Source organism: Capronia epimyces (genome assembly GCF_000585565.1).
Source record: "Capronia epimyces CBS 606.96 chromosome Unknown aczIQ-supercont1.5, whole genome shotgun sequence".
Lineage (NCBI taxonomy): Eukaryota > Fungi > Ascomycota > Eurotiomycetes > Chaetothyriales > Herpotrichiellaceae > Capronia > Capronia epimyces.
The window spans coordinates 1,051,216-1,074,534 of NW_006912908.1; the positions used below are offsets into that span (position 1 = coordinate 1,051,216).

General features: G+C 53.6%; 10 protein-coding genes across 10 annotated transcripts; 6 read left to right on the plus strand and 4 right to left on the minus strand.

Annotated features, from left to right (window-relative positions):
- Positions 1 to 403: 403 nt before the first annotated feature.
- Positions 404 to 3,092, minus strand: A1O3_06308 (uncharacterized protein; the record flags this gene model as incomplete). The annotated part of the gene is made up of 4 exons (XM_007736428.1): positions 404 to 418; positions 497 to 2,246; positions 2,300 to 3,017; positions 3,065 to 3,092. 4 exons carry the CDS (start codon positions 3,090 to 3,092, stop codon positions 404 to 406), a joined length of 2,511 nt encoding a protein of 836 aa, XP_007734618.1.
- An 852-nt stretch (positions 3,093 to 3,944) lies between these two features.
- A1O3_06309 (uncharacterized protein) lies at positions 3,945 to 4,774 on the minus strand (the record flags this gene model as incomplete). Its single annotated transcript, XM_007736429.1, has 2 exons — positions 3,945 to 4,619; positions 4,679 to 4,774. The coding sequence occupies 2 exons, from the start codon at positions 4,772 to 4,774 to the stop codon at positions 3,945 to 3,947; spliced, it is 771 nt and encodes a 256-aa protein (XP_007734619.1).
- Positions 4,775 to 5,109: 335 nt separating this feature from the next.
- Positions 5,110 to 6,772, plus strand: A1O3_06310 (ribose-phosphate pyrophosphokinase; the record flags this gene model as incomplete). The annotated part of the gene is made up of 2 exons (XM_007736430.1): positions 5,110 to 6,676; positions 6,738 to 6,772. The coding sequence occupies 2 exons, from the start codon at positions 5,110 to 5,112 to the stop codon at positions 6,770 to 6,772; spliced, it is 1,602 nt and encodes a 533-aa protein (XP_007734620.1).
- Positions 6,773 to 9,599: 2,827 nt separating this feature from the next.
- A1O3_06311 (uncharacterized protein) lies at positions 9,600 to 11,045 on the minus strand (the record flags this gene model as incomplete). Its single annotated transcript, XM_007736431.1, has 1 exon — positions 9,600 to 11,045. The coding sequence occupies one exon, from the start codon at positions 11,043 to 11,045 to the stop codon at positions 9,600 to 9,602; it is 1,446 nt and encodes a 481-aa protein (XP_007734621.1).
- A 571-nt stretch (positions 11,046 to 11,616) lies between these two features.
- A1O3_06312 (uncharacterized protein) lies at positions 11,617 to 13,481 on the plus strand (the record flags this gene model as incomplete). The annotated part of the gene is made up of 6 exons (XM_007736432.1): positions 11,617 to 11,703; positions 11,755 to 11,826; positions 11,894 to 12,026; positions 12,079 to 12,183; positions 12,232 to 12,799; positions 12,848 to 13,481. 6 exons carry the CDS (start codon positions 11,617 to 11,619, stop codon positions 13,479 to 13,481), a joined length of 1,599 nt encoding a protein of 532 aa, XP_007734622.1.
- Positions 13,482 to 14,194: 713 nt separating this feature from the next.
- Positions 14,195 to 15,097, minus strand: A1O3_06313 (uncharacterized protein; the record flags this gene model as incomplete). Its single annotated transcript, XM_007736433.1, has 1 exon — positions 14,195 to 15,097. The coding sequence occupies one exon, from the start codon at positions 15,095 to 15,097 to the stop codon at positions 14,195 to 14,197; it is 903 nt and encodes a 300-aa protein (XP_007734623.1).
- A 362-nt stretch (positions 15,098 to 15,459) lies between these two features.
- A1O3_06314 (uncharacterized protein) lies at positions 15,460 to 15,830 on the plus strand (the record flags this gene model as incomplete). Its single annotated transcript, XM_007736434.1, has 2 exons — positions 15,460 to 15,626; positions 15,689 to 15,830. The coding sequence occupies 2 exons, from the start codon at positions 15,460 to 15,462 to the stop codon at positions 15,828 to 15,830; spliced, it is 309 nt and encodes a 102-aa protein (XP_007734624.1).
- Positions 15,831 to 16,933: 1,103 nt separating this feature from the next.
- A1O3_06315 (uncharacterized protein) lies at positions 16,934 to 18,142 on the plus strand (the record flags this gene model as incomplete). The annotated part of the gene is made up of 3 exons (XM_007736435.1): positions 16,934 to 17,010; positions 17,109 to 17,345; positions 17,404 to 18,142. The coding sequence occupies 3 exons, from the start codon at positions 16,934 to 16,936 to the stop codon at positions 18,140 to 18,142; spliced, it is 1,053 nt and encodes a 350-aa protein (XP_007734625.1).
- Positions 18,143 to 19,229: 1,087 nt separating this feature from the next.
- Positions 19,230 to 20,216, plus strand: A1O3_06316 (uncharacterized protein; the record flags this gene model as incomplete). Its single annotated transcript, XM_007736436.1, has 1 exon — positions 19,230 to 20,216. One exon carries the CDS (start codon positions 19,230 to 19,232, stop codon positions 20,214 to 20,216), a length of 987 nt encoding a protein of 328 aa, XP_007734626.1.
- A 332-nt stretch (positions 20,217 to 20,548) lies between these two features.
- A1O3_06317 (uncharacterized protein) lies at positions 20,549 to 23,161 on the plus strand (the record flags this gene model as incomplete). Its single annotated transcript, XM_007736437.1, has 5 exons — positions 20,549 to 20,628; positions 20,859 to 20,906; positions 21,409 to 21,507; positions 21,667 to 21,882; positions 22,039 to 23,161. The coding sequence occupies 5 exons, from the start codon at positions 20,549 to 20,551 to the stop codon at positions 23,159 to 23,161; spliced, it is 1,566 nt and encodes a 521-aa protein (XP_007734627.1).
- Positions 23,162 to 23,319: the final 158 nt, after the last annotated feature.

The window sequence follows — 23,319 nt, forward strand, 5'->3', positions numbered from 1 at the left end:
TCGCCCCTGTGACGTTATTACTGCAGAGATGATGCCTAGCATACTTTAAGACTATTACATGGTGTATTTGAAGAATGTCATTGAAGCTACGACATTGACTATTTCTTTTGGTCCTCCTTGTTCGAGCGGGAGCTTACAGCGTCGTGCGAGAAGACCGGAGCGAAGCGACCGGAGCGACGGTGTCAAAACCATCATACATGCCAACAAATCCACTTGGGCCCTGAAATGCAAAGAACGTGATGACTTCACAGACCAGATTCCGCATTCGCGCCTCCACTGTCGTGCACGTTCTATGTCGAGGAGGCCATGATTGCGGTTCCAAAAACCTCCTTCTGGATTCTGCCCTGGCTTCAGACAGCAATGGGGCATAATGCCCCAGTATTGCACAGCCCAGGACAGAGGATCATGTGTATATACTCTGAAGAACGGTTAGTTAGCAATGTGAATATAACCTGAATGCAAACATGGAGATTACAGGTCCGCGGAGCAAACTTACCTCGGTATAAGCATTGATCTGAAGTCCTTTCTCCGCCATCTCTTCCTCACATAAGAAGTCCAGTGGCATCCAGACCAAGTGGCCCCTGATCTTGTCAAGCTCCTTCCGCACTGTCTCGGCAGGCATGTGCGGATCGTGGAGGTGGCCTTGCTTGATGGTTTGACGAGGGGCAAAATTGTCGTAGTCCTTCCAGGTCTTGATGTGGTTGTCCGGGTCCGCTCGAAAAAGGTATCGGTAGATGTCGGTATTGACCGTCGCCTGGCTCTTCCATTTCTCCCATAACTCGTCACCCAGCGGGTCCGCGACGAACTCCCATTCCTCGCCACTATACTCTTCATTCATGCAGACAGTCGGTGGCTGCGCGTTAGGATCCTTCGATGCGTCTACGGTCTGAGCCTCAATGATGCCAAGGTGCTCGCGCCACAGATGCCGGCGGAGAGACGCGGCGTGGTAACCCGCTTGGTAGGGCTTGCCGTCCATGGTGGACTCGATTGTTCGGGTGTCAGTCATGACAATGGACAGTTCAGAGTCGTGCGAGCCTAACTGCGAGCGGTCGTTGAGGTTGCTGGAACCACAAACGACGGTCTTGTCGTCGACGATGAGCACCTTGGCGTGAATGTAGAGCTCCTCTTGCACGAAGTTCTCCTTCTCGGCTTCTGGATCGCCTTCCCAATGCTCTTCGCTGACAAGGCCGCCGCGGGCCATAGCATCTTCTGCAATAGATTCGGCTGAGGTGACCGGGTCTTGGACATCGAGTTCCTTCCGGGCTGCTTCGAATTTGCGCTTGCGGTCTATGATGCGGTGTTGTTCGTCTTCGTCTACCGAGTGGCCTGGGCCGTGAGATTCCTTCTCGGTTTTCTCGCCTTTGTAGCCGTGGATGCCTGATCCCATAATTTCTTCGGCCTCGGCGCGTTGCAGTTGCTGGTACGAAACACCGGATTCTTTCTCTTGCTGGATCAATGCTTCGGTTTTGCTGATGCGATCATAGGCGCGAAGGTTGAAGGCAAAGATGTACTCGTTTGGGTCGAGGCCGGCCGCCTTAAGCTGGCCCATGATGGAATGCTCACCCCGGTTGATGCTCTTGTACTGGTAATCCATGATCGCCCTGGTGCCGATGGCGGCGTCCTGGCGCAAGTCGCCTGCGAAGCCAGGAATCGCAGGGATCACAAGGATGACTCTGAACTTTCGACCTTCCTTTGCAGCCCGAACACAGGCATTGACAATGGCGCGACCAATGGTGTTTTGGATGGGTTTCTGTTGGTCGCCGGTGGCAGTAATGAAGAATTGGTTCTCAATGTACACATAATGCTGAGCATTTTCAATGAGCTCGATGTAAGCATTTTGAATGCTATGATCGAGCAGAATACCGCTACTCCAGTCGTCACTGCTTCGGACGAGCTGGGCGTGGACGGAGCCTGCGTTCTGTAGTCCCTTACCCTCTAGCGGACTGATAGGATGTTCGATATACTTGCCGACGGGATGTTTGGGCCGCTGGATCGAGATCAGATCCTCGTCCGGATTCGATCCATCTGCCTTAGACCTGGTAGTCATGCATAGGTAGTCGATCTTTTCGTCGCGTTTATATTTGTCTCGTTTGATAAAGTTCCACCTCAGCACGAAGTGTTCGGCTATGTCAATCACGCACTCTCCGGTCAATGCCATGGCTACGTCGTGCCATGGCATCCTGCCGTAGTCAGTCTTATTGAGTTCATTGTTCGACCAATCTTCGACGGTCTGAAAGTCCATGATTCTGGATGAATAGTCAGCCCTGGACAAGTCCGATGACGAAGCAGACCGTCTTACCTGTTGTTGTTGAAGTCTTGGCCAGGGAAGACTTCATTGACGACGCCAGAAGGATGAACGTCGGCAAGCAGATGTTGACGGACATCCCACCGTCCGTAACACAGGTCTATGCCTCCAATGTATGCAAGTTGATAGTCAACGACGATGAATTTCTCGTGGTGGGCCCAGTAGAACGTCATGTCCCCGAAGTTCTCGAAAACATTGTGGTCTGGATGGCGCATTACGTGGACATTGCCGTGGCCGGGGGTCCCGGGGGGGCATAATGCCCTTAAAGCATGCTTGGTATGAGCGGAATTGCAGGTCAGTGCTTGTTGCACCTCCTTGTAGACGATCACGTAGACTTGGACTCCACGTTCAGCGGCCCGTTTGATGACTTGGTCCAGACGCCATTCCTGGTTGAAGAAAGGTGGGCGGCGCAAAAACAATTCGGGGGAGAGCCACCAGTCGGCGATGTAAATGGTCTCTTTGGCACTCTCAAGGCCGACTGAGACAGCCCACATGTAGTCGCGGCCGTCGACATACCACTTGATCTTGTTGTTGTCGCGCTCCGGGAAAAAGGAGCCAAAACGATGGGATTCACAAATCGCGGTCCGTTTCCGATCAGTCTCTTGCTCGTGCTCCTCGTCATGGCGATGGTTTCGGTTGACCAGGTTTTTGAGCTTGCCTAACTTGCTTTTCAAGTGGATGGCTCCCACCTTGGCGTCATGGAGGTTGGTATCTGTAGGATATCATTACCCGCCCAGATGGAGTGGGCGGCAAGCAGACCTTTGAGCTTCTCACGAAGGGAATGCATTCTGTTCTGATCTATCTCATTGACCCGACCTGATCTGGCTTCTGACTTGGGTTTGATTGAATCTCGACAGCCTCGGTGCCCAGGCCCACCCAGACCAGCAGCGTTAGTGGAAGGGAAGGGGACGGTATCGGGGCGAGGCTAGGCGCGCAAGAGGGACCAAGTCGAGGCAGTCGGAAGACGCTCTTGGACAAACAATATTGGGCGAAGGTTCAGACTTCCTCAGGGATCTCAGGGAGGAGGAAGAGGAGGGAAGAGTGGAAAAATGCCAGAAAAGCTGGAAGCCAGCTGAGCCGTGTATGTGAGCCTTGGTTTGCTGGTGGAACTGGGGAATCATGGATCATGGTCGGTGGTTGGGTGAATGGCATCGGGAACGTTACAACTACTCACCTGAAGGTGGGTAGCCAGCGCAGTTGCCCGCGTACGTCATCGCAGCTGAAAAGACAAGAACACCAAGACACCAAGACACCAAGAATCCAAGGCACCAAGGATCCCGCGGGTCCCCAGTGCCATCTTCAAGCTTGGCTGCATGTCATGCTGGCTTCACTACTAGGTACTCCGTACTTCTTCAGGCAGCAGGGCCACAGCAGGGCCGCAGCAAGGCCACAGCAAGGCCAGAAATAGAAAGTACAGTATCCTCGTGCCTCAGACCGGCAGTGAGGCACCAGAAGGCCAGGACGCAACTGCGGCTTCGGCTTCGCTGGCACAGATATCAGATATCTTGGGTCTTGGGTCTACGGTCTAAGCCGACCATCATCCCTGTCCCATGCGCCTTGCCCGCCATTTCACAGTACGCCGATTGTTGCAGAAAACCCGATCCGATCCCATTCTCACCCGGCGTGATAGTGCTACAACCTACATCCATCCAAATGACCCGTCGAACTCCCATACAACATCTCCCCTGTGTCCAAGCCGAATCTGCTCAAAACTGGGCACCCTGCCCGACTCGTAGTAATGTACCAATGCCTCCATGTCTGCGTCGTCCATGGCATTGAAATCTCCTGTGCTCCATTTGTCACACACGGCACTCATCCACGCCATCCTCTTGCTAATGTCCCGCGTGCTCTTCCCTGGGGCCGCTCTCCGAAGCCGTCGCCGGAGTTGACCTACTTTCTCGATGCTGTCGCCGGTCCCTTTGGGGAGCATCTCACCTATCTGTCGCCGGATCGCCGCGGCCATCCGGGGCCCATTGCCGTTCGTAGACACCATGATCTGAAGAGGTCCGTCGCGGTGTACACTTCCAAAATAGAAGTCGCATTCGGAGGGCACATCGGCAATGTTGACGGGGGTCTTCAGTTGCTTGCAATACTTCCATATCCGAGTGGATGCATCGGGGTCGTCTATGGCGGTCAATACCATGGCAATCTTTTTTTCCGGTTCGAGGTCCAGCGGGAGGAAGATTCGATCGACGTGTTTGACCTGTCCGTGGTCCACTCGATACGCCACCTCTTCGTTCAGGCCCTCTCGCGGGCAAACGACAGTGACCTTGGCGTCGGCATTGAGGAGATTGACAATGCGGCCGGCGGCGACCTGGCATCCTTGCTGTCAACCACAAACCACAATAAGGGCGTGGTGGCCAGAAAACTCACCTCACCTCCGCCGACTACCAGGACCTCTTTGTTCTTGATCTGCCAGGCGAGAATCAAGGAGCCTCCACCCTGAATCTCGGGGAATGTGGAAGACATGATAGGCGCATAACGCCAGGAACAGCCATGAGGCAACCTCTGAAGGAGGTAAGATGGCCGCGGGATAAATGATGTCGAGAATTGAAGGGTGAAGGGCGAGCGGACGCGTGCAATCGAAATCAACGAATCGATAAGATTCCGAAACCGAAACTGCGCCGTCACGTGATCCCGCCCGCAATTAAATCAACCCAAGCCTCGTTCTTCCAAAAAAAAAAGTCATTTCCATACGAGATAGAGCCTTGCTAGATCGCTTCATTCCTCATAGACCAGCGCATCCCCTTTTACTTCTTTCGATCGTCTCCCTCGTTCTAACCTCAATTTTTCCTACGGCGAGAATGAGGGGCGTCAAAGTCTTCTCCGGCCGGTCTCATCCGAGCCTCGTCGAATCCATCTGTCAACGGCTGGGCTCCTCGCCGGCCAAATGCGATTTGGGCAATTTTGCCAACGGCGAGATCAGTGTTCAGATCGGGACGTCGGTCAGGAATGAAGATGTCTTCATCGTGCAGAGTGGTAGCCCCCACATCAACGACAGTGTTATGGAAATGCTCATCATGATTGCGGCATGCAAGGGCGGTTCAGCAAAGTCTATCACCGCGGTCATGCCTTACTTCCCCTATTCACGCCAGTCTAAGAAGAAGAGCCATCGAGGCGCAATCACCGCCAAAATGCTCGCCAACCTCATGCTGGTTGCGGGCGTAGACCATGTCATCACCGTCGATCTTCACGCCTCACAGATGCAAGGGTTTTTTGGCAAGCCGGTGGACAACCTGTTCGCCGAGCCGATAATTGCCCGTTGGATCAAAAACAATGTCCCCAACTGGAAAGAGGCAGTCGTGGTGAGCAAGAATGTTGGCGGCACTAAACGAGTCACCTCACTTGCCGATTCTCTCAAGTTGAGCTTTGCCCTCGTATCCACCGACAAGGATCGTTCCCGAACATCCCACCCTGCGAACAACATGATGGACAGCGTCATCTTCTTTGACGCCATTGAGCCACAGTCGCTGCGCATCCGGGAGCGCCTCAGTGATGGCGACGACGGTCATGAGGCCGATACTGAGTCTGAGAGACCGCAGGATTCGGAGCGCCGAAGTGATCTCCCTCACCGCGGCCGAGGTCCGGCAGCGAACAATCTCACCCGCCCTGGCAGGCCCAAGGCAGTGACCATTGTATCAAGCCCCCTTATTCAAACCACCAGAGTCGAGTCATCCTCTCCTCCTGCGTCCCCAACGCGACTCAGTCGCGTTGAGACTGCTCCAAGCGCACGTCGTCTCTCCGAATACGAAGCCAACGAAGCTCATAATGACGAGCGGGCTCGTGAAGTCATTGTAGGTCGACTGGTTCAAGGCCACCTGGTGAACGACGATCATCCATCCCCGATATTATCCAGTACATCGGCGTCCAACTTGGGTCCTCCGAACGATCGAATTGCACCAGATGACAACCATTCCTACGATCCAATGACATCTTCCTTCGTCTCCAATGCATCATCATTCCAGCCCGAGCATGCTCTTGGCGGAACTTTCGATGCCGTCGCAACTTCCGATGAGGAAGAGGAGGGAATTAGAAACCCCGACCTCGAACACACTATCACCCTAGTCGGCAACGTGCGGGGACGGACCGTTCTTTTGATGGATGACATCTTAGATAGAGCTGGCTCCTGGATTGCAGCTGCGGAAACCTGCGTCAAGATCGGAAGGGCCAAAAAGGTGTATTGCATTGCCATCCATGCATTGTTCGGCGATGATTCTCTCGAAGAGCTGGAAGCATGTGATTGCATCGATCACATTGTCGTGACGAATACTTTTCCTATAGCCCCTGAGCGACTAAGGGTGTCCAGGAAGCTGATTGTCATCGACCTCTCGAACCTGCTAGCCGAGGCTATCCGCCGCAATCATCACGGAGGTAAGTACAGGCAGGCCATTTACCGCTTGGTACAATCCCATCTAACTTCTTCGTCTTGCAGAGGATATGTCGCCCTTATTCCATCTGAACGATTAGGAACTCCAGACGGTATCTTGAGCTGAATCACCAGCAATACTCGCTCCGCCACCTGCCTGCCTGTTTTTGGTTGTACGATACCCTTGGCGTTCAGTGCTGCTGCGATCATCTACTCCAGTCTTGGTGTATCGAACGCCCCGATACGAATATATTGCTGCGTCTTCTTTCCTTGCTGTGAGCGGAACCGCAATGCTCGTCCGAGGGCTTGCAATTTGAGTTGCAAGGGTAAGTCCAACGAATTACTGGCATGTTCATCGACCTTGCCACCTTGCTATCCCAGTAGATGCGCAATGCATATGCAGCCTTGTCACGGGGAAACAAACATCCGGCCTGGGGCTCTCCTGCAACAACGGGATACACGATGGCGTCGTTGAGGGATCATCGGACAATATGAGACCTGAGGTGTCCGTGATCGCGAAGAGCCGCAGGCTGCGTACATGATCGACCCCTTGGACTCGATTACCTTGCATGCACCATGGCCATTTGACCCCACGAGAAGGCGTCGGCGATAGAGCAACAAGTGGCATCTTCTTCTCTGTGCCCAAGCAGCAGCTATGTACTTCAACCGGGGGGGAAAGCCCTCCGGTCGCAACGGCGTCCTGCTAGAGAGGACTGGCCATACGGAAATGCAGATGTGGTTGCGCGATGCATACAGAGTACTCTGTACCTAGCTCCGTACACCCTACACCCTACGATCGCCTACCCCTGCACGGTATGCATAGGCCAGCGCAACATTTCAAGCTCTTAGGGCTGTTAGGTTTGAGCTAGAGCTGTTGCGGCGCAATCGGCTGCGATGCTTTCGGAAGCCTGGGGGGAGGTTTCCGGTTCTGGGTCAGCCCCCTGCAACCTCCTCGCTAAGATGCCTGCATCTCGACTATTTTCGGACTTGACAAAAGCCTCCTCGGCTTCCAGTAGGCTCGATCCACGACCCCAGCACGCCTTGTCCGACGATCGACCGAATCCCTGGCCTGCATCGGCACCCAAGTCCTGTTTCGCCTTATAATCGCGTAGCTCAGCATTGACACAGCACTGTCGAAAGACAATGAGACGTCCTCAGGCGTATCCAGGGCACTAGGGCAAATCTTGACCCCACCCTTACTCTGTATATCCATCCTATCTGTCCATGTCCCACCGCGTTTCAGCTCCCCACGGCATTCGGCACCGCCTGGACTTTTGCCTCGCGCATTCATCGCGTTGAGAGTCCAGACTCGATCCCTTGCTAGAGGCTCCCTTCATTGGCCACCAAGCTCGAACTCCCCAGCACTGGGTCAATCACGACAGCACGGTCGGGACAAGAACAAACTTCGACAAGTTTTAGAGCCCGGGTGGAACGGGCTTCCGCACCGGCTACGGATCTCTAAACCTTTTCTGTAGAAGGGGTTGGACCTGCCATTGGACTGGTCCCTCTGTAGTCTATCGATCCGTCAAGGCTTATCCGGGACCACTTGCCTCTCAGCAAAGCTGAGCACGACACCCTGAAACCCTCGAGGATCCCGGCGCAAGATGTTACTACTGGGGGTCATCCTCGCCAGGGAACTTTTCTGTTTTCAGCCATGTCAACACGCTGGGCGTGCAAGGATGACAGCCTCTCCTCGACAGTCACAGCAGTGTTCACGGATTCCTGGCTTGACGACAAGAGGCTATGGGGAGCGGTGACAGTTGCGGTCTCTCCATCTGCGACTCTATCATCTATAAATTCCCCCGGGCGATCGACACGGCTTCGAAACCCCCTCGATATTGCACATTGAAGACAGCATTTGATATCCTAGAGTTCAGCGTACATGATCGCCCTGAGCTCAGAATAGTACACATCACGACTCGGACAACCGAACACAGTAGCCATCATGACTGGGGTAAGTCACTTGACTTCAGTCTCGCCTCGACTTTGAGAAGAGATACTTACCTATTACCAAGCCCGCCAATACAGGCATCAGTTACCGATACACCTACCAGAACTGCCCCGGGCACGAATATCAAGGAAAATACAACGAGGGCCACTGCTCGCTGATCTGGAAATGCGGCAAATGCGGCGACAACACCACCAAGATCTGGCAGTGCAAACATTGCGGCTTCCTGATGTGCAACATGTGCAAGCGGTACAGTCGCAGCGCCACCGGGACCCTCGCAAAGGACCAGCCTCGCTATTACGGCCGCTGATGTCGTCGTCGTCGTCGTCGTCGTCGGCTGGAACGGATCCCGATCCCAAGCATGTCTAGACCTGCGCCACTATCCCCGGGCCGTGGTGTTTTCGGGCTCGAGGCACGCCCCGTCTAGCGGCAGACCACTTGCTACTACTCTTTCAGTGCTGCACGTCAGGTCTGGCCATCGTCGAATGGGTTTCCGGGAAGACGACGCCACGGTTTCCCTTTCTTTCTACAAGAGTCCTACCCCTGTCTGTCGGCGTGGGCTTCTTGCAACCAATTCCAAGATACCCTTTTTTCCTTCGGGACCGAGTGTACAACGGGGTGGGCAGGGGCAGGGGCATAGGCATACATTCGGGGTCTGGCTGGTGGCGGCTAAGCTGAGATTTTTTCTTGAATCTTCTCCGTTTGTGCGACCTAGACTAGATACTAGATAGATCCTTTCGGCGCGATCGGCTGCTTTCGGGTGGGGTTGCTACCTATTACCCCTTTGGGCGAATGAATCAATGAGAGACCATGAGAGTGTTAGAGCACGTTAAGCGACCCTTTAGAAAAGCGCTGGTAGTCATAGATGGGGACAGCCAATAAAGAACAAAAATCCTTGATTCGTGCCTTGACACTCAATAGCGAGTATCGAATAGTTGTTATAAAACGTTCCTCGGATCCTACCTGACCGGGGCCTTCTCTCAGGAGAACTCCCGGCCTTCGAGTACGACGGGCGCCACAAGACTCCAACTGTAGATTGCATAGCACACCCATGCGCTGACAATCTTGATCCAGCTTGCCCAATATGTCCGTCCCACAGGCGTGAAGTCGCTCGAGTTCTCAGGATCCATCTTCTGTGTAAGAAGCGTAGCCACCCAGCAAGTCGCCATCAAGAAGATTACGTGGAACAGGCTGTAGTTATACTGGGTCCCCTGGCGTTCGTCGTCTTTGGAGCTAACAGCAGTATCATCCTCGTCATCTGAGTCCTCATCCAATGCAGATGCAGGCAGCGCACCACTCTCAACGGCGGCCCTCATGATCTCACGCCGAGACGCGGGTTGCTGAGTGACTAAACCATGCTCGTACTCCTCCTGCGTGACTTGAGCATATTTGTTCTTGCCGGTATTCGACCCCAGTGCGAACCCTTGTGTGGCTGCTCGAGTGGTAGTGTATGCGATTGTAAGCATGGTGACAACAGCACCAAGGACGACCGTGGTTGTTCGTGCACCTCGAGCTCGAATGAGAGGGTTGCAGTTTTTGTCGTCCGGCTCCATGCAGACCGCCGAAAGCGTAAGGTACGTGCAATAAGCCGCGACTATGGCCGACTGCGCCAATCCTGCTTTGGGGTTTGCATCTTGAATGGTGGGGTTGACACTGAGCAAGGTGATGACAAAGATGAGCACCAGGTTGATCGTAATGGCAGAAATGTTCATGCTGCATCCGCTGCTGGCGAAGAAGATGTACATGACTATCGTCATGGCAAAGGCAGCCAGATACATGCCCAAGCTTGACCCCATAAGCAGAGCTTGCCAAAGTCTGTAGTTGGGACCATCTCCTTCATCGATCTTATCCTGACATAGTTCCGCCCAGCTATGCGCAAGGTCGACGAGGAGGATGAGTCCGAGGAGAACAAAAAGCATCGCCCCAAGGTAGGCGACATAATTTCCCCAGAAGAGGAAGAACCCTTCAGGGATAAAGAACGACAACAGGATAAAGGCGATCCAAGCCAGGATTTTCGGACCCCAGAACCCATTTTGCAGGCCTGCTCGTGTATCTCTTGTGCTCCTGACACCGATGAGGAGGACGGCGAGGAGGAGGTGGAAAAGACCGAGGGCGAAATTGATTCGCTGGACTGCGAAATAACCGTAACACCGGGACGAACCGCACTGGAATGTCATGTAGTCGAGCGTGAGGTGTTCAAGCTTCCGGATGGCCCACGGTGTGAGCATGATCCAGGCCAGAATACTGTTCACCAGCAGAATCATCGCATACGCGATCCTCGTGGCAATCGAGGATCTGAACTTGGACATGCCGCATGGTCCACACAACATGGAACACGATGCCGCTCCGCAACATGATGCGCCAATTGACCAGAGAGTCGTCACGGAGGGTATGAGGAGCGACGGGATTGCTAGAACAGCTCCCATCGTAGAGGGCTGGGCCTGCCGCCGGAGAACAATGGAGATGTTGGAGGAGTTTGAAGGCTAGAGCGATGGCGAATTGATGCTGATCCGGATGTGTAATGTATGACTGGGGAGGTTGCTGATCAGTCTTTGATACAATGTTGAACACTGGAAGGCTGTTGCTGTTGTCGACGGAAGAGATGGAAGCGCAGGCATCGAACGCAGCCGCGGAAGTCGCAGTCTTAGGGTCCTGACATGACGAGGCAATAGCAGTTAGTAGCAGGCTAAGCTGCTAACTGTGTCCGCCTACTATCTAGCGCGGGCTGGAGGGAAGCTTCTCCGAGCGGCGAGCAGAATGGGCGGCTTCCTAATTGGCTGACACGACCACCGGCCTGCTCCGTCCACCTCCCTCCAACCCACCTCAGAGGCCGGAGGAGCAAGACTCTCGGATACGATGCCGGTTGACGGCTCTGACTGCTTCATACGCCATCTTTCACTTTCCTCACCTCCCTGACTGCTTGACTGCCTCTTAGGGCGTCCCTTTCGAATTTGACGATGATTTAGCGAACACCGATCTGCTCTGGAGCGCAAAGACATGGCGGTCTTCACCATTGACCCGCGGAGGGCGAGGATTCTTTCGGTGATCGCTTGTACCGCTACAGCATTGGCATGTGGCACGAATGTACGCACGTTTACCCGATCACAGAGTCAACCACTGACCGAGGCTTGATAGTACGGATACTCAGCATGGGGTCCTAGTTTCGCCTCGCGTCTCAGACTGTCCGCAACGGACAGTAACCTCATCGTATGAGGCCCTCAGCGAACCCCGCGGCGACGACAAAAGACTGTGGACTGATACATGAAACTCCTAGGGGACTATGGGCAATCTGGGAATGTACGCTTTTGGAATACCCTCGGGTATGATGGTGGATGCCAAAGGTCCAAGATGGGGGGTTGCTTTAGGGATCATACTCTTTGCAGCGGGCTACTATCCAATTGCTAGAGGTATCGACGACGCGTCCTCCAACTACAGACGGCGTTACTAATAAGGCTATAGCATACGAGGCGGGTCCTGGAGCCTACAGTGTAGCACTTATATGCGTATTCTCGTTCTTTAGCGGTGCTGGAAGCTGTTCAGCATTCACTGCATCTATCAAAGTTGGTGAGCAACCCGCGTCCCATTCTGAGACATGTTGAGTGACTCCAGCAGCCGCCCTCAACTTTCCCGAGTCGCGAGGAACTGCCACAGCCTTTCCATTGGCAGCCTTCGGTCTGAGCGCCATGTTATTCGCTGCCATAGCATTGCTATTGCCCCCCGGGACATACAACTTTCTCATCCTCTTAGCCACTGGGACCGTCGTACTACCGTTGATCTCTTTTCCTTTCCTACGCACCTTACCGCCGCACAGCTACCAGCATCTTCCCCAACACGAACAACAAGTCCTCCACAGAACCAGATCTCCTGAGAGCACAAGTCACCATCGTCCGGAAGAGCCAGGTACGCCAGATCATACCCACAAGCTCCTCCCCTCAAGCAGCATTGAATCTCACGACTCCGAAGCCATTCCTGAACCCGGAGACGAAAACTCCTCTCTACTCTCTAAATCCTCTACTGAAGACATCCGAGGCCCGGAGAGTTCGAAGTATCAGCAGTCTGACAGAAATCATGAGTCGTCGCATTTAGATATTAGGGGGTTTGCTCTCCTACCACATCCTGAGTTTTGGCAATTGTTTTGCATGCTTGGACTGTTGACAGGGATTGGCTTGATGACCATTAAGTACGATTTGTCTTTTGAACCTACAGAGTACCCTACTAATATTAGCAGTAACATTGGCAACGATGCCCAAGCCCTTTGGAGATCCTACGATCCATCAGTCCCGCCTTCATTCATCGAAACCCGCCAAGCGATGCATGTGTCGATACTCTCTTTTTGCAGTTTCACGGGCCGCCTTCTTTCTGGCATTGGCTCCGACCTTCTCGTATCGAAATTCGACCGATCCCGCTTCTGGTGCCTATTTGCTTCCGCCTTGATGTTCTGCGTTGCACAGGTCCTGGCGACCACCATCTCCAACCCGAATTTTCTGGTCCTCTTAACCGGCTCGACTGGTCTCGCCTATGGTGTGCTGTTCGGAGTCTATCCCACTCTTGTGGCGCACTGCTTCGGTGTCCACGGACTGAGTCAGAACTGGGGTACCATGACGCTTGCCCCGGTCATCTCAGGCAATGTCTTTAATCTCTTGTACGGCCGCATTTACGATGCCCACTCGGTGAGAAACGATGAAGGCCACATGGAATGCTTGGCTGGCAAGAGCTGTTACCGTTCGGCCTACTGGATTACCTTTGGTGCCGCGGTGCTTGGGGTCGGGTGTTGCCTCTGGAGCATTTGGCACGAGTACAAGGTGCACCAGGTGAAGAAGAGCAAGGAGGATCAGAGAAGTGATCATGAGAGGATTGCATAGGGGGGGTGTGTGTACCAATTCTGACGGGCAATCTCGCGAGAATTGCAACTTCATGCTTGAAATTCTTCACGCTAAGTATTCAGGATCTGGCATGAGCATATTGAGATGAATTGAGACGCCGGGTTTTAGGATCTTACAAGGCATGGAATAGAAATATAGAGCAATTAGATCAGTGTCTGGCGCAGAATGATCAACTTGATATAGCAACAGGGCAGACAACATACTTCGCGCCAGGGTGAGCGATAGTTCATTTATTAAGCCGTTGGCGGCATTGCCTGTGCAGATTATCATGTGCAGATGCCAAACGCGCCTCTTTGCTCTTTTGGCAGCAGAGGTACTGTTCTGTTCCATCTTCGACACCACTTGAAAAGTGTGCTTTCAGCTTCACCCTGGCAAATAGGACACTGTAACATAGTCTGTACCCCCGGAAAACGATGTTCTCGACTCGCGGCGCGCATCTTGTGTGAACGAGGTAAGAACCATAAAGACCACCTAACGCCAGTCCATATTCGCGGTGCCATTTTTCCCGTTCCGGATCCTGATGAAAACCCTGCCGCTCAATTTCTTTCTGCCTACGTAGGTTGTCGGCCTGGCTCATACCTACAGTCTTGATTCCCGAGAATGGTCCAGGTCAAACAACAGTACCGAACGCCGTCGCAATGCTTTCCCGTCCATCGTAGTTGTACAAACCCCATCCTCAGCGCAGCATAGCATCAAATCTTCTCGGACTCCGTGGTGATCCTCGCGATATCGGCCGCAGCAGATGCCTCTTCTTGGGCTTCTACAGGTGGGCTCGACACCAAGTTGCTCGGGATGGAAGGAGTGTTGGCTGGGGCCGCACTCAGCTCACTCAGTTGCTTCTCCAGTTCTCGGATTCTCATTCGGAGCATTTGGTTCTCACGCGTGAGATTGGCGGTCTCGGCTTGATAAAAGGCGTTTTCGTCACGAAAACTGTTCCGTCTTGCGGCGCTTTCAACGGGAGAAGGAGGCCAATCACCACTGGTTCCGAGGCTGGATTCATGACCTGCACTCTGCAAAGGTCGTAGAGCCGGGGAACGACTTGCACTGGACGGGCCACGGGAGAAGCGTCTCGGTTGTGGAACCAGCGGAACAGCGGGATGTATTGAAGGGAAGGAAATTGAGCGTTCCGAAGCAGGTGTTTCGTCGTCGACGACTGCGGTACTGTTGCCGGCGACAGCTGAGGTGGGTTGTGATGAGCGGGCCGATTGCTGGTCTACCTGACTGGTCCTCAAAGCCTCCAGTTGAAGCTGTTGCTCTCGTATCATTTGCAGCATTCTATTCACTTGTGCCTCCTGCTCTTGTTCCAACTCGTTGTGAATATCGCCGAGGCTGGGCTGACGCTGATGATGAGGGTCGCCCGTGGCGATTGCCGGCCGCCCACCGATGGTTGGAGGACTTGCGGACACGAAACTGTGGCTCAAGTTGACTCGAGGGTCGCTGCTGGAAAGTTCGCCGGGGCTTGGAAGAGTAGGGTCGTTCAGGTTGAGGCCCATAGCGACTTGTGAACGACGACGGTCGGAAGGCATTCTCCCCAGTCTCGGGGAACCTCGATTGCTGAGAGAGGATCTCCTGGATTCATTTGCCGCATTGGCCATTGCAGCAGTCGCCAGAGATATTGAAGAGGTGCGCGGCGAGGGAGTCTGAGTGTCTTGTCGAACGGGCGGAGACGCTGCGCTTTGCACGGACCGAGGTTGCAATGGCGAGGAAGACATTGACCTTGAGGGAGGAAGCGAGTTGAGGTCTGGGGGAGCCATCAATGAGGAAACACACAGAGCAAAAGACGTGATTATTAACGTAGCTACGGTATGAAGATGTGAGGCAAGAATTACGGGCCGGTCAGGCTGCAGTGGGAAAATGTGACGCGGGGAGGCCAGCGGCGAAGTTTGACGTGGCCAGTGGGACACGTATTGCACCACAAACCACTGTCACCACAATCACCCTTACCCTCACCGTCACGATGGCTACCGAAATCGCTCTTGGTCCGCAGGCCGACTTCAACATCATTGCTACCGAGATACTAGCCGAGCTTCGTGCAATGAGGGAGCAGTCAACGAGAGACACGAGGGCAATCCGACAAGACATTGCCAATGTTCGTCAAGAGCTTGTGACTATAATTACTGCATCGTATGTATACTTCGACCTATTTTAATATTGCTATACATGCTTGGCATAGAACAGTAATGCAGGTTGATTGAGACGGGGACCACTTTGAAGGAAGTGAAGGAAGTGAAGGAAGCAAAGGAAGTACTCCGTAAGGCTGAATTAGTATGGAAGACATCAGAGGGGCCGGCGGGTGATCTACAGGACGTCTTCACGAGGCAGAGATAGGGACGTCTGTGTAACGAGTATGGAGTAGCTCAAGTACCTGCAAGTACCTAGCACCTCCTAGGTACCTATATCCGTACATACACTATGGCTTAGGGTGGGTGCCAGAATTAAAGGCGGTTTACATACATAACTGCTACTTCGATAGGATTAGGGAAACCTCTAGCTCTACCGGATGATTATCTTTCTAAGATACTAGATATACTCCACGGCCTCCCTAGAGTAATTCTCCTATTTCTAGTATTAAAATTCTATATCTAGAGACAGCAGCTATCTACTGAGCCCGCTGTATAATTCGCCATGTATTTTGGCACCCAGCCTTAGGCCTTGCCTAAGTACCTAAGGTAAGGTAATACCTTGAGGCTTGTACTCCGTACAGAGCAGCCACACCACCAACGCCCAACTGGGTTCCAAACGACGTCATCGGAGAATCAACCCACGGTGCTCACTTTTGCTCAGGCTGACCAAGTTACAAAAGCAAGCAGCCTCGGCCACCAGTTCGTCCACTCTCTCTCCCTTAGGCTGAACAGACGGAAGAGCACAGTTTGACAGCCGTGGCGTGGTGGTTGTTGTCGTGATCATTCTCTGCGTTCCTGAACACGCGTTGGTCGTCATCCAATCAACCTGTCAATCTGCTCAATAATCGACACTGCGGCCCTCATCGCGGCACTGGAAAGCAATTATTAGTACTAAGTAGCTGTGGTGACGCCCTGGAGCTGCTTGTTTACGTGCCGGGTGCTAGGTGAGGCTCGAGCTCCGACTCCCGACTCCAAGCTACTACCGGCGCCTAACCAGGAGCGAGAGTCTGGAGGCTGCTAAGGCTCCCAAGGCCTCCCTATAGGTGCCTACTATTATTACTACCTACAACCTAGAGCCATCGGCTCCCCAGCCACTGCTTTTCAGCTCGAGCATCCCAGCCCATCCCCCGTCATCGCTCTAATTATCGTTGTTGTTGTTGCCGTTGCCTCTCCATCCACACCACTCCGCCGTCGCATTCCTCCATTCTCCATTCTCCATCTTCCCCTCCGCCAACGCCAACATCACGGTGAAGGCAGTCGCCGATTGCGCAACACACAAACACCTTCTGAACATTTGTCGCCGCGACCATGTCTGGCCTGCCGTACCTCCAGAAATTGCGTAAGAGCGATCTTACCGAGTTCGCCGAAGCCACCAAATTGCCAGAGTGAGTCTCATCCTTCGGCTGCGACTGCGGCGCCTCAGACGCGTCGCCTCCGAGCCACATTTACCACCGCATCGTCACTGACGTCTGTGCGACCACAGTTATGCTGGTTTGAAGAAAGCCGAACTTGAGGTCGTGCTGGACGAGCATCTGCGCGCCAACTCGACCCGGTACGCCAAAGAGCCGGTTCTGAGCGAATACTACAAGCGCGTGGGCAGCAGCACGCGGTCGCCGGTCAAGAAACTGGCAGACAAGGTCACGGACATTGTGAAATTCGATGAAGATGCTGCGCCCGCGAAAAAGAGCAAGCGCAAGACAACCTCGCCGGGGCAAGACACGTACGCTTACCCATACTCCTCCAATGCAGTCGCGAGCCCGCTAACATTCGTCGCGCAGGACCGACACCGAATCACCAACTGTTTCCTCCTTGATCAAGGCGCCAGCGAAAGAAATCGCGCGTCGGTCCTCCATCTTGACCTCTCAAATACCTATCCCGCCCTCTCCGGCGGTGGTGACCGATGCCATTGATCAACAAACGCGTCGTCTTCGCCTTTCAATCTCTCATGCCTACGACCGAACTCAGATCCATGAATTCGCCGACGCCACACGCGATCTTCTGTCGTCACCTCTGACGGTCACCGCGCTAGCCATCCTCCTCGAGGCATATGGTCTTCGAGCGCAAATCCTACCCAACAAGCTATTGACGGAGGTGCCCCCGATCCCGTACATCAAGTCGACCAAGACCGCAATCAGTGTCCCGGATTTGTTCTTGTTCCTCGACTCCAAGTTCTGGGCTCCTTTCTCTCTATGGACACTGACATCGTTCATTCTTCCGGCCTTTGTCTCCTACTTTATCAATCTGCCCCTCAAAGCTCATCCCGTCCATTCTCATGCGACGCGTCGAGCCACCGCGGAAGCCAGCGCTCAGGCGCAATTTGACCCCTTGATCTTCAATCTTGCCAAGGGATTGATTGCCTACCTGGTCTACGCCGAGCATCTCAACTTGGGTGGGTTGTATCAACACTTCACCATTGCCCTCGTCAACGAGAGCATCTTGGGTGGGTGGTTCGCCATCCTCATCAGCTCAGGACTCGGGGCGATCGTAAGCTTGTATGAAGCTGTGCTCAAGAAGTAGACGCCTGCTTTGGGAGAGGCAGAAGAGGGAGGGCCCCAAAGGGATTTGGACTTGAGGATATTGCGTTCTGTGTTGTTGTGCACACATGTACAGTGCTTAGGAAGGGAGGCATACGGGGAAGCGGAATGATACGAGTTACGAGTATTTCCCGTTGACAACGAGGCGTTGGAGATGGTCATGTTCTTGTTATTCGCAATCACGTCCATAGGTTCAGTTGGGTTGACTTATACCCGTGGTGCGAGCTGCTGGGTAGCTGCGTGCCGCGTCTGGCGCATGCACAGGATTGATGTGATGGATGGATGGTTCAGCGGATGGCCGAGCAGATGGGTCATGTGCTTGTCCAGGTACAAACGACGTTAGTGTTCCAGCTTTTTCTCACAATTCTCGTCTCAGGCTTGTCTATGCCCCAGCTGTATCCGTATGTTGTTCCTCCCTTCCACTCGATTCGACTTGACTCGACATGGTGACGATGCATTGAAGCTCGCCGCCGGTCGACCAACACTCGGAGTTCGCAATCGCCCTGGCTGACACGTCACCACCGCCGCTTGACGATGCTGACAAGAACCTGCGGCACCCTTGCTCACGAAACTCATCAGGCCGCCCAAGCGCTGCTTTACAGAAGGCTTATTAACGAAGAGCAGGGTGTTGCATTGGCGAAGAGAACCCCAGCAATGAACTAGCGTTGGCGCAGTCATGCTCAGTTCTCTGCGTTTCGAACAATACAACCCATCACATTCGCGCTGCTAGGGCAATATCCTATCATTGTATTTTGTGGACACCTCAATCGGCGGGATTCATGTTGTCGTTCTCAGCCCGTCCGACATCAACACCACCTCTTCGTGTGCCTATGTGCCACGTAACAAGAGTCGCTGCTTTTGCTGCTGCCAGTCACCCTTGCTCGCATCAGCAACCCATGCCGCATGCTCGTCTTGGAGGAGGAAGTCGAAGGCAAAATGGAGAAGCATAAATATACCCTTCCAGTCCCCCCTCCGTGGACAAGCCAATATCATACAATCTGACGGTCAAAGACACCCCAAACAAGCCGTTATTTCAATTCCAAAGAAGACCACACACAGTATATCCTATCATGTCAACCATGAAGGCCATTGTCATTGAAAAGTTTGGCGAACCAGACGTGCTCACCGTCAAAGATGTGCCCAAACCGGAACCCAAGCCTGGCTTCGTTCTGATTCAAGTCAAAGCTTTTGGAGTCAACCATGCCGAAATGCACATGCGGAAGGGTGAATGGGCCGAATCGATGCCCATCAGTGGCATTGAATGCGTTGGGGTTGTCGAAGCTTGTCTCGGCAACGAGTTTACACCAGGAACAAAGGTGGCTGCCTTGATGGGCGGATTGGGTCGAGCCATCAACGGGAGTTATGCTCAGTATACTCTAGCACCGGTCAACAATGTCACCAAGATTGATGTCGACTTGCCGTGGGAGACCCTCGCAGCAATCCCCGAGTCTTTTGCGACCGCCTGGACCTGTCTGTTCCGCAACTTGGAGTTGAAACTGGGTCAGACGCTGCTCATCCGAGGTGCTACGTCGGCACTGGGCCAGGCAGCGCTGAAATTGGCCGTCAATGCTGGCGCCAAAGTTTCCGCAACCAGTCGCAACGAGAGTCGATTTCCAATGCTCAAAGCCATGGGAGCCGCCGAAGTCATCTTGGAACAACAAGACCTTGCCCAGCGCCTACACCAGGCTAACCATCCCAAATTTGACACCGTCCTCAACCTCGTCGGGAACAGCGTGCTCCTTGAGACTTTGACCGTCATCAGACGTGGCGGAAGGATGTGTCTTGCAGGCTTTCTAGGAGGATTGGCACCAGTCGCCGACTTCAATCCACTGGCCCAGATGGCGAGCGGAGTCCATTTCAGCTTCTTCGGTAGTTTTGTGTTCGGGACACCGGAGTTCCCGGTCTCTGACGTTCCACTGGAAGATGTCGTCAGAGATGTCGCGGAAGGGAGGCTCAGTGTCAAGCCAGCCAGGGTGTTTGCATTTGAGGAGATCAGAGAGGCTCATCACTTGATGGAGAAGAGTCAGGCAGGCGGGAAGATGGTGGTGGTTGTTTGAGATGTAATAGTCGGCCAAGCATGCCATCTCTCTCCGTACAGGATAACCGACCTATGGGGCTTGATCTACCGCTTGACCTGGCGGCTGGATAGCAAGCTCGAAATCAATGTCCCTAGAGGGGATTCGCATCTAAAGCAGCATGTATGCATCCTAATGAGGCATAGCGGGTTAAGCGTGTTTCGTCTCATTGGTCGCTTGAGAACATCGTCCTTTGTTGTCACCGTTCTCAGCCTTTACCACAACACAGCTGTAGATATTCGCTTGAGTCTCCAGGATTGACGGATGATCAGCCAGCTCACTTCAGCACACCATCCTTCAGGTCGTCTTCTTAAATGCCCGTTCCAGCCAATATCTACGAGAATGACATCGACTTTACCACCCTGGCACTACAGTATCCCCAATTTGCCAAAAGGTTTGTACCCTCTACCCTCTCGTCCCTGCTTCGGTTTCACACAAGCATGAAATGACACAGACGCCTTAAAGACCACCTTAGCATCACAGAGAGACCTTGATTGTGACTGAAACTCGATACTGCAACGTACATATCTGGTACTAGAATATGCTCGATCGGGGAATCTCACTGGCAAGCCTAGCAAAGGACCCGATGACATGAAGCTGACGGAGCAATCCGTGTGTGAGCAGGTTAAAACCGAATGGCCAACTCGACTTCTCTGACCCGGAGAGCGTCAGGTACGTGAATTCAAATACCACACCTCTCACCCGTTCCTGCATCGGTCGAGACTCTGATGGAGTCTTGTCATTGGCCCCCCTATCCACTGGTTTCCCGGTATCAGGCATCACTAATGGTCCGGCGTCGGGTTGAACAGACAGTTGACGAAATCCATCTTACACCGAGACTTCAACTTGACCCTTGAATTGCCCGAGGATAGGCTTTGTCCGCCCGTACGTGTTGAGTCCTTGCGTGCTTTCCGTTCCCTTGACTCCCCTCAACCTATCCGCCTCGCCAATCCCTCGCCAGTCTGCCAGGATGGTAAGGCAATAGAACAAGGAGGAGACCATCCTGTTAAGCTTACCAAGTTTGACCTTTCTCATTGATAGGTTCCGAACAGGTAAGTCCTTCCAATCTAAATCACTGCACCCCCGGGCAGACCCGGTAGAAGATCACCACAAGCCTGGTCGCCTGCGCTATAAGGGAGATGTTGATAGCTGACTGTCTTTGAAAACCATGCAGACTCAACTACGTCCTCTTCATCCAGCGGCTCCTGGACGACACCTCCCCCGACTGGAACCAAAGCTACGACCCTGACCGTCAAGTGATCGGCCTCGATATGTATGTGATCTTTCGCCCGTTGTTGTGTTGCCACGCCTCATCCCTAAGTCCTTGGTCCTGAATGATCTCTACGGTTCACTGCCCTCCCTCGAAGAATATTCTCCCCTTTCCCTTTCCATACTGATCACTGACGAGTGCTCACACCCACTTTGCAATCAGCGGCACAGGCTCATCGGCGATCTACCCCCTCCTGGCGTGCCAACAACGGCCGCAATGGCGTTTCCTTGCGACCGAGATAGATGAAAAGAACAGCACGTATGCAATCAAAAACATTGCCACGAACAATCTGCGATCGCGGATAAGGGTGGTTGACACAGATGTGACGGGCGAAACCCTGATTCCAATACGAGAGATTGAAAGCATCGGCATTGAGAGGTAGGTTTGCATACATTCTAGTAGCGCTACACAACACTTCTTCGCTTCACGTCTGTCAGAGCAAGCTCGAGCCTTAATGGAGTCTTTCCAGAGCATCCTCAAACTCTACATCAACCCCGATGGATCAGGATGAGCATCGATCTGATCATATCACAGGATCGATATTATCATGACCAACCCGCCATTCTACCCCTCCGCCTCGTCCCTGCTGGAATCGGCGCGTCAGAAATCGCGCCCGCCCAACTCGTCCTGCACCGGCGCGCCCGTCGAGATGATCACCCCAGGTGGAGAAGTCTCGTTCGTGTCCCGGCTGATTAACGAGTCTTTGGATCCGAAGACCAACCGACGAGTGCAGTGGTTCAGCTCCATGCTCGGAAAACTATCCAGTGTCGGCGCCATCGTGGACAAACTCAAAGCCCACGGATGCACGAATTTCGCGGTGGCCGAGTTCATCCAAGGCCAGAAGGCTAAGACGCGAAGGTGGTGCGTCGCGTGGAGTTGGATGGGGTATAGACCCGGCGTGCTCGTGGCAAGGGGCGTATCCAGTGCCAGTGGCGTCGAGAAAAGACTGCTCCCTGCGCCATCGGAGTTTGATTTTGAGGTCGAGGTCGAAGTCAACCCGGAAGATGATACACAGGCTGGCAGTGCCGAGGCCGAAGTCGAAGTCGAAGTCGGGAAGAAGTTGAACCAGGAGATGGCGCGATTAGATGTCCTCTGGAGATACATCCCGCAGCAACGCGTGGGCATGGTCATTAGCCCGCATGGCGACGTGTGGAGTCGTAAGGCTAGACGGAAGAAGCTGTATCAGAGCGAGCAGCAGCAGCAAAAGACTCAGACACAGGGCAAGAGACAAGAGCAACACGGCCAAGGCCAACGTGGGAGAACAAACCGGCCCATGGTGAAAGGAGATGACGACCAAGATGAAGAAATGCACGACAGCGACCCGCCTGCTTGCATGCGTGCAAATGACGCCAGTTCCTCGGAGGAAGACAATGAAGACCAAGACCAGGACTATGAGCCAGCCCTTGTTGCTCGCATCAGCCTGATACCGATATCGATGGCGTCCTCGTCCGATCCCCAGTCTCCCATTCAGTCTCGGTCGCAATCCTCAAACCCAAGTACCGCTGCGGAATCGACGACGAAATTGAAATTGAGATCGAAAGCCAAAGTTCACATCCGCCATCTCCGAGGCCAGGATCCCGTCTTGTTCGAGAGTTTCTGCGGATGGCTCAAGAGGAGGATGTCGGCGACGACCGCGACGGGGACCGCGGTGAAATGAAAACAGTGACTTGAAACTTCAGTCTACACAATAGACAAGATTGTCATTTCAATAGTCAGTCAGTGAGGCCTTGCTCGGTCCATGTCCATGTTGGTGCGTCTGTCCATGTTGGTGCGTCTGTCCATGTTGGTGCGTCTGTCCATGTTGGTGCGTCTGTC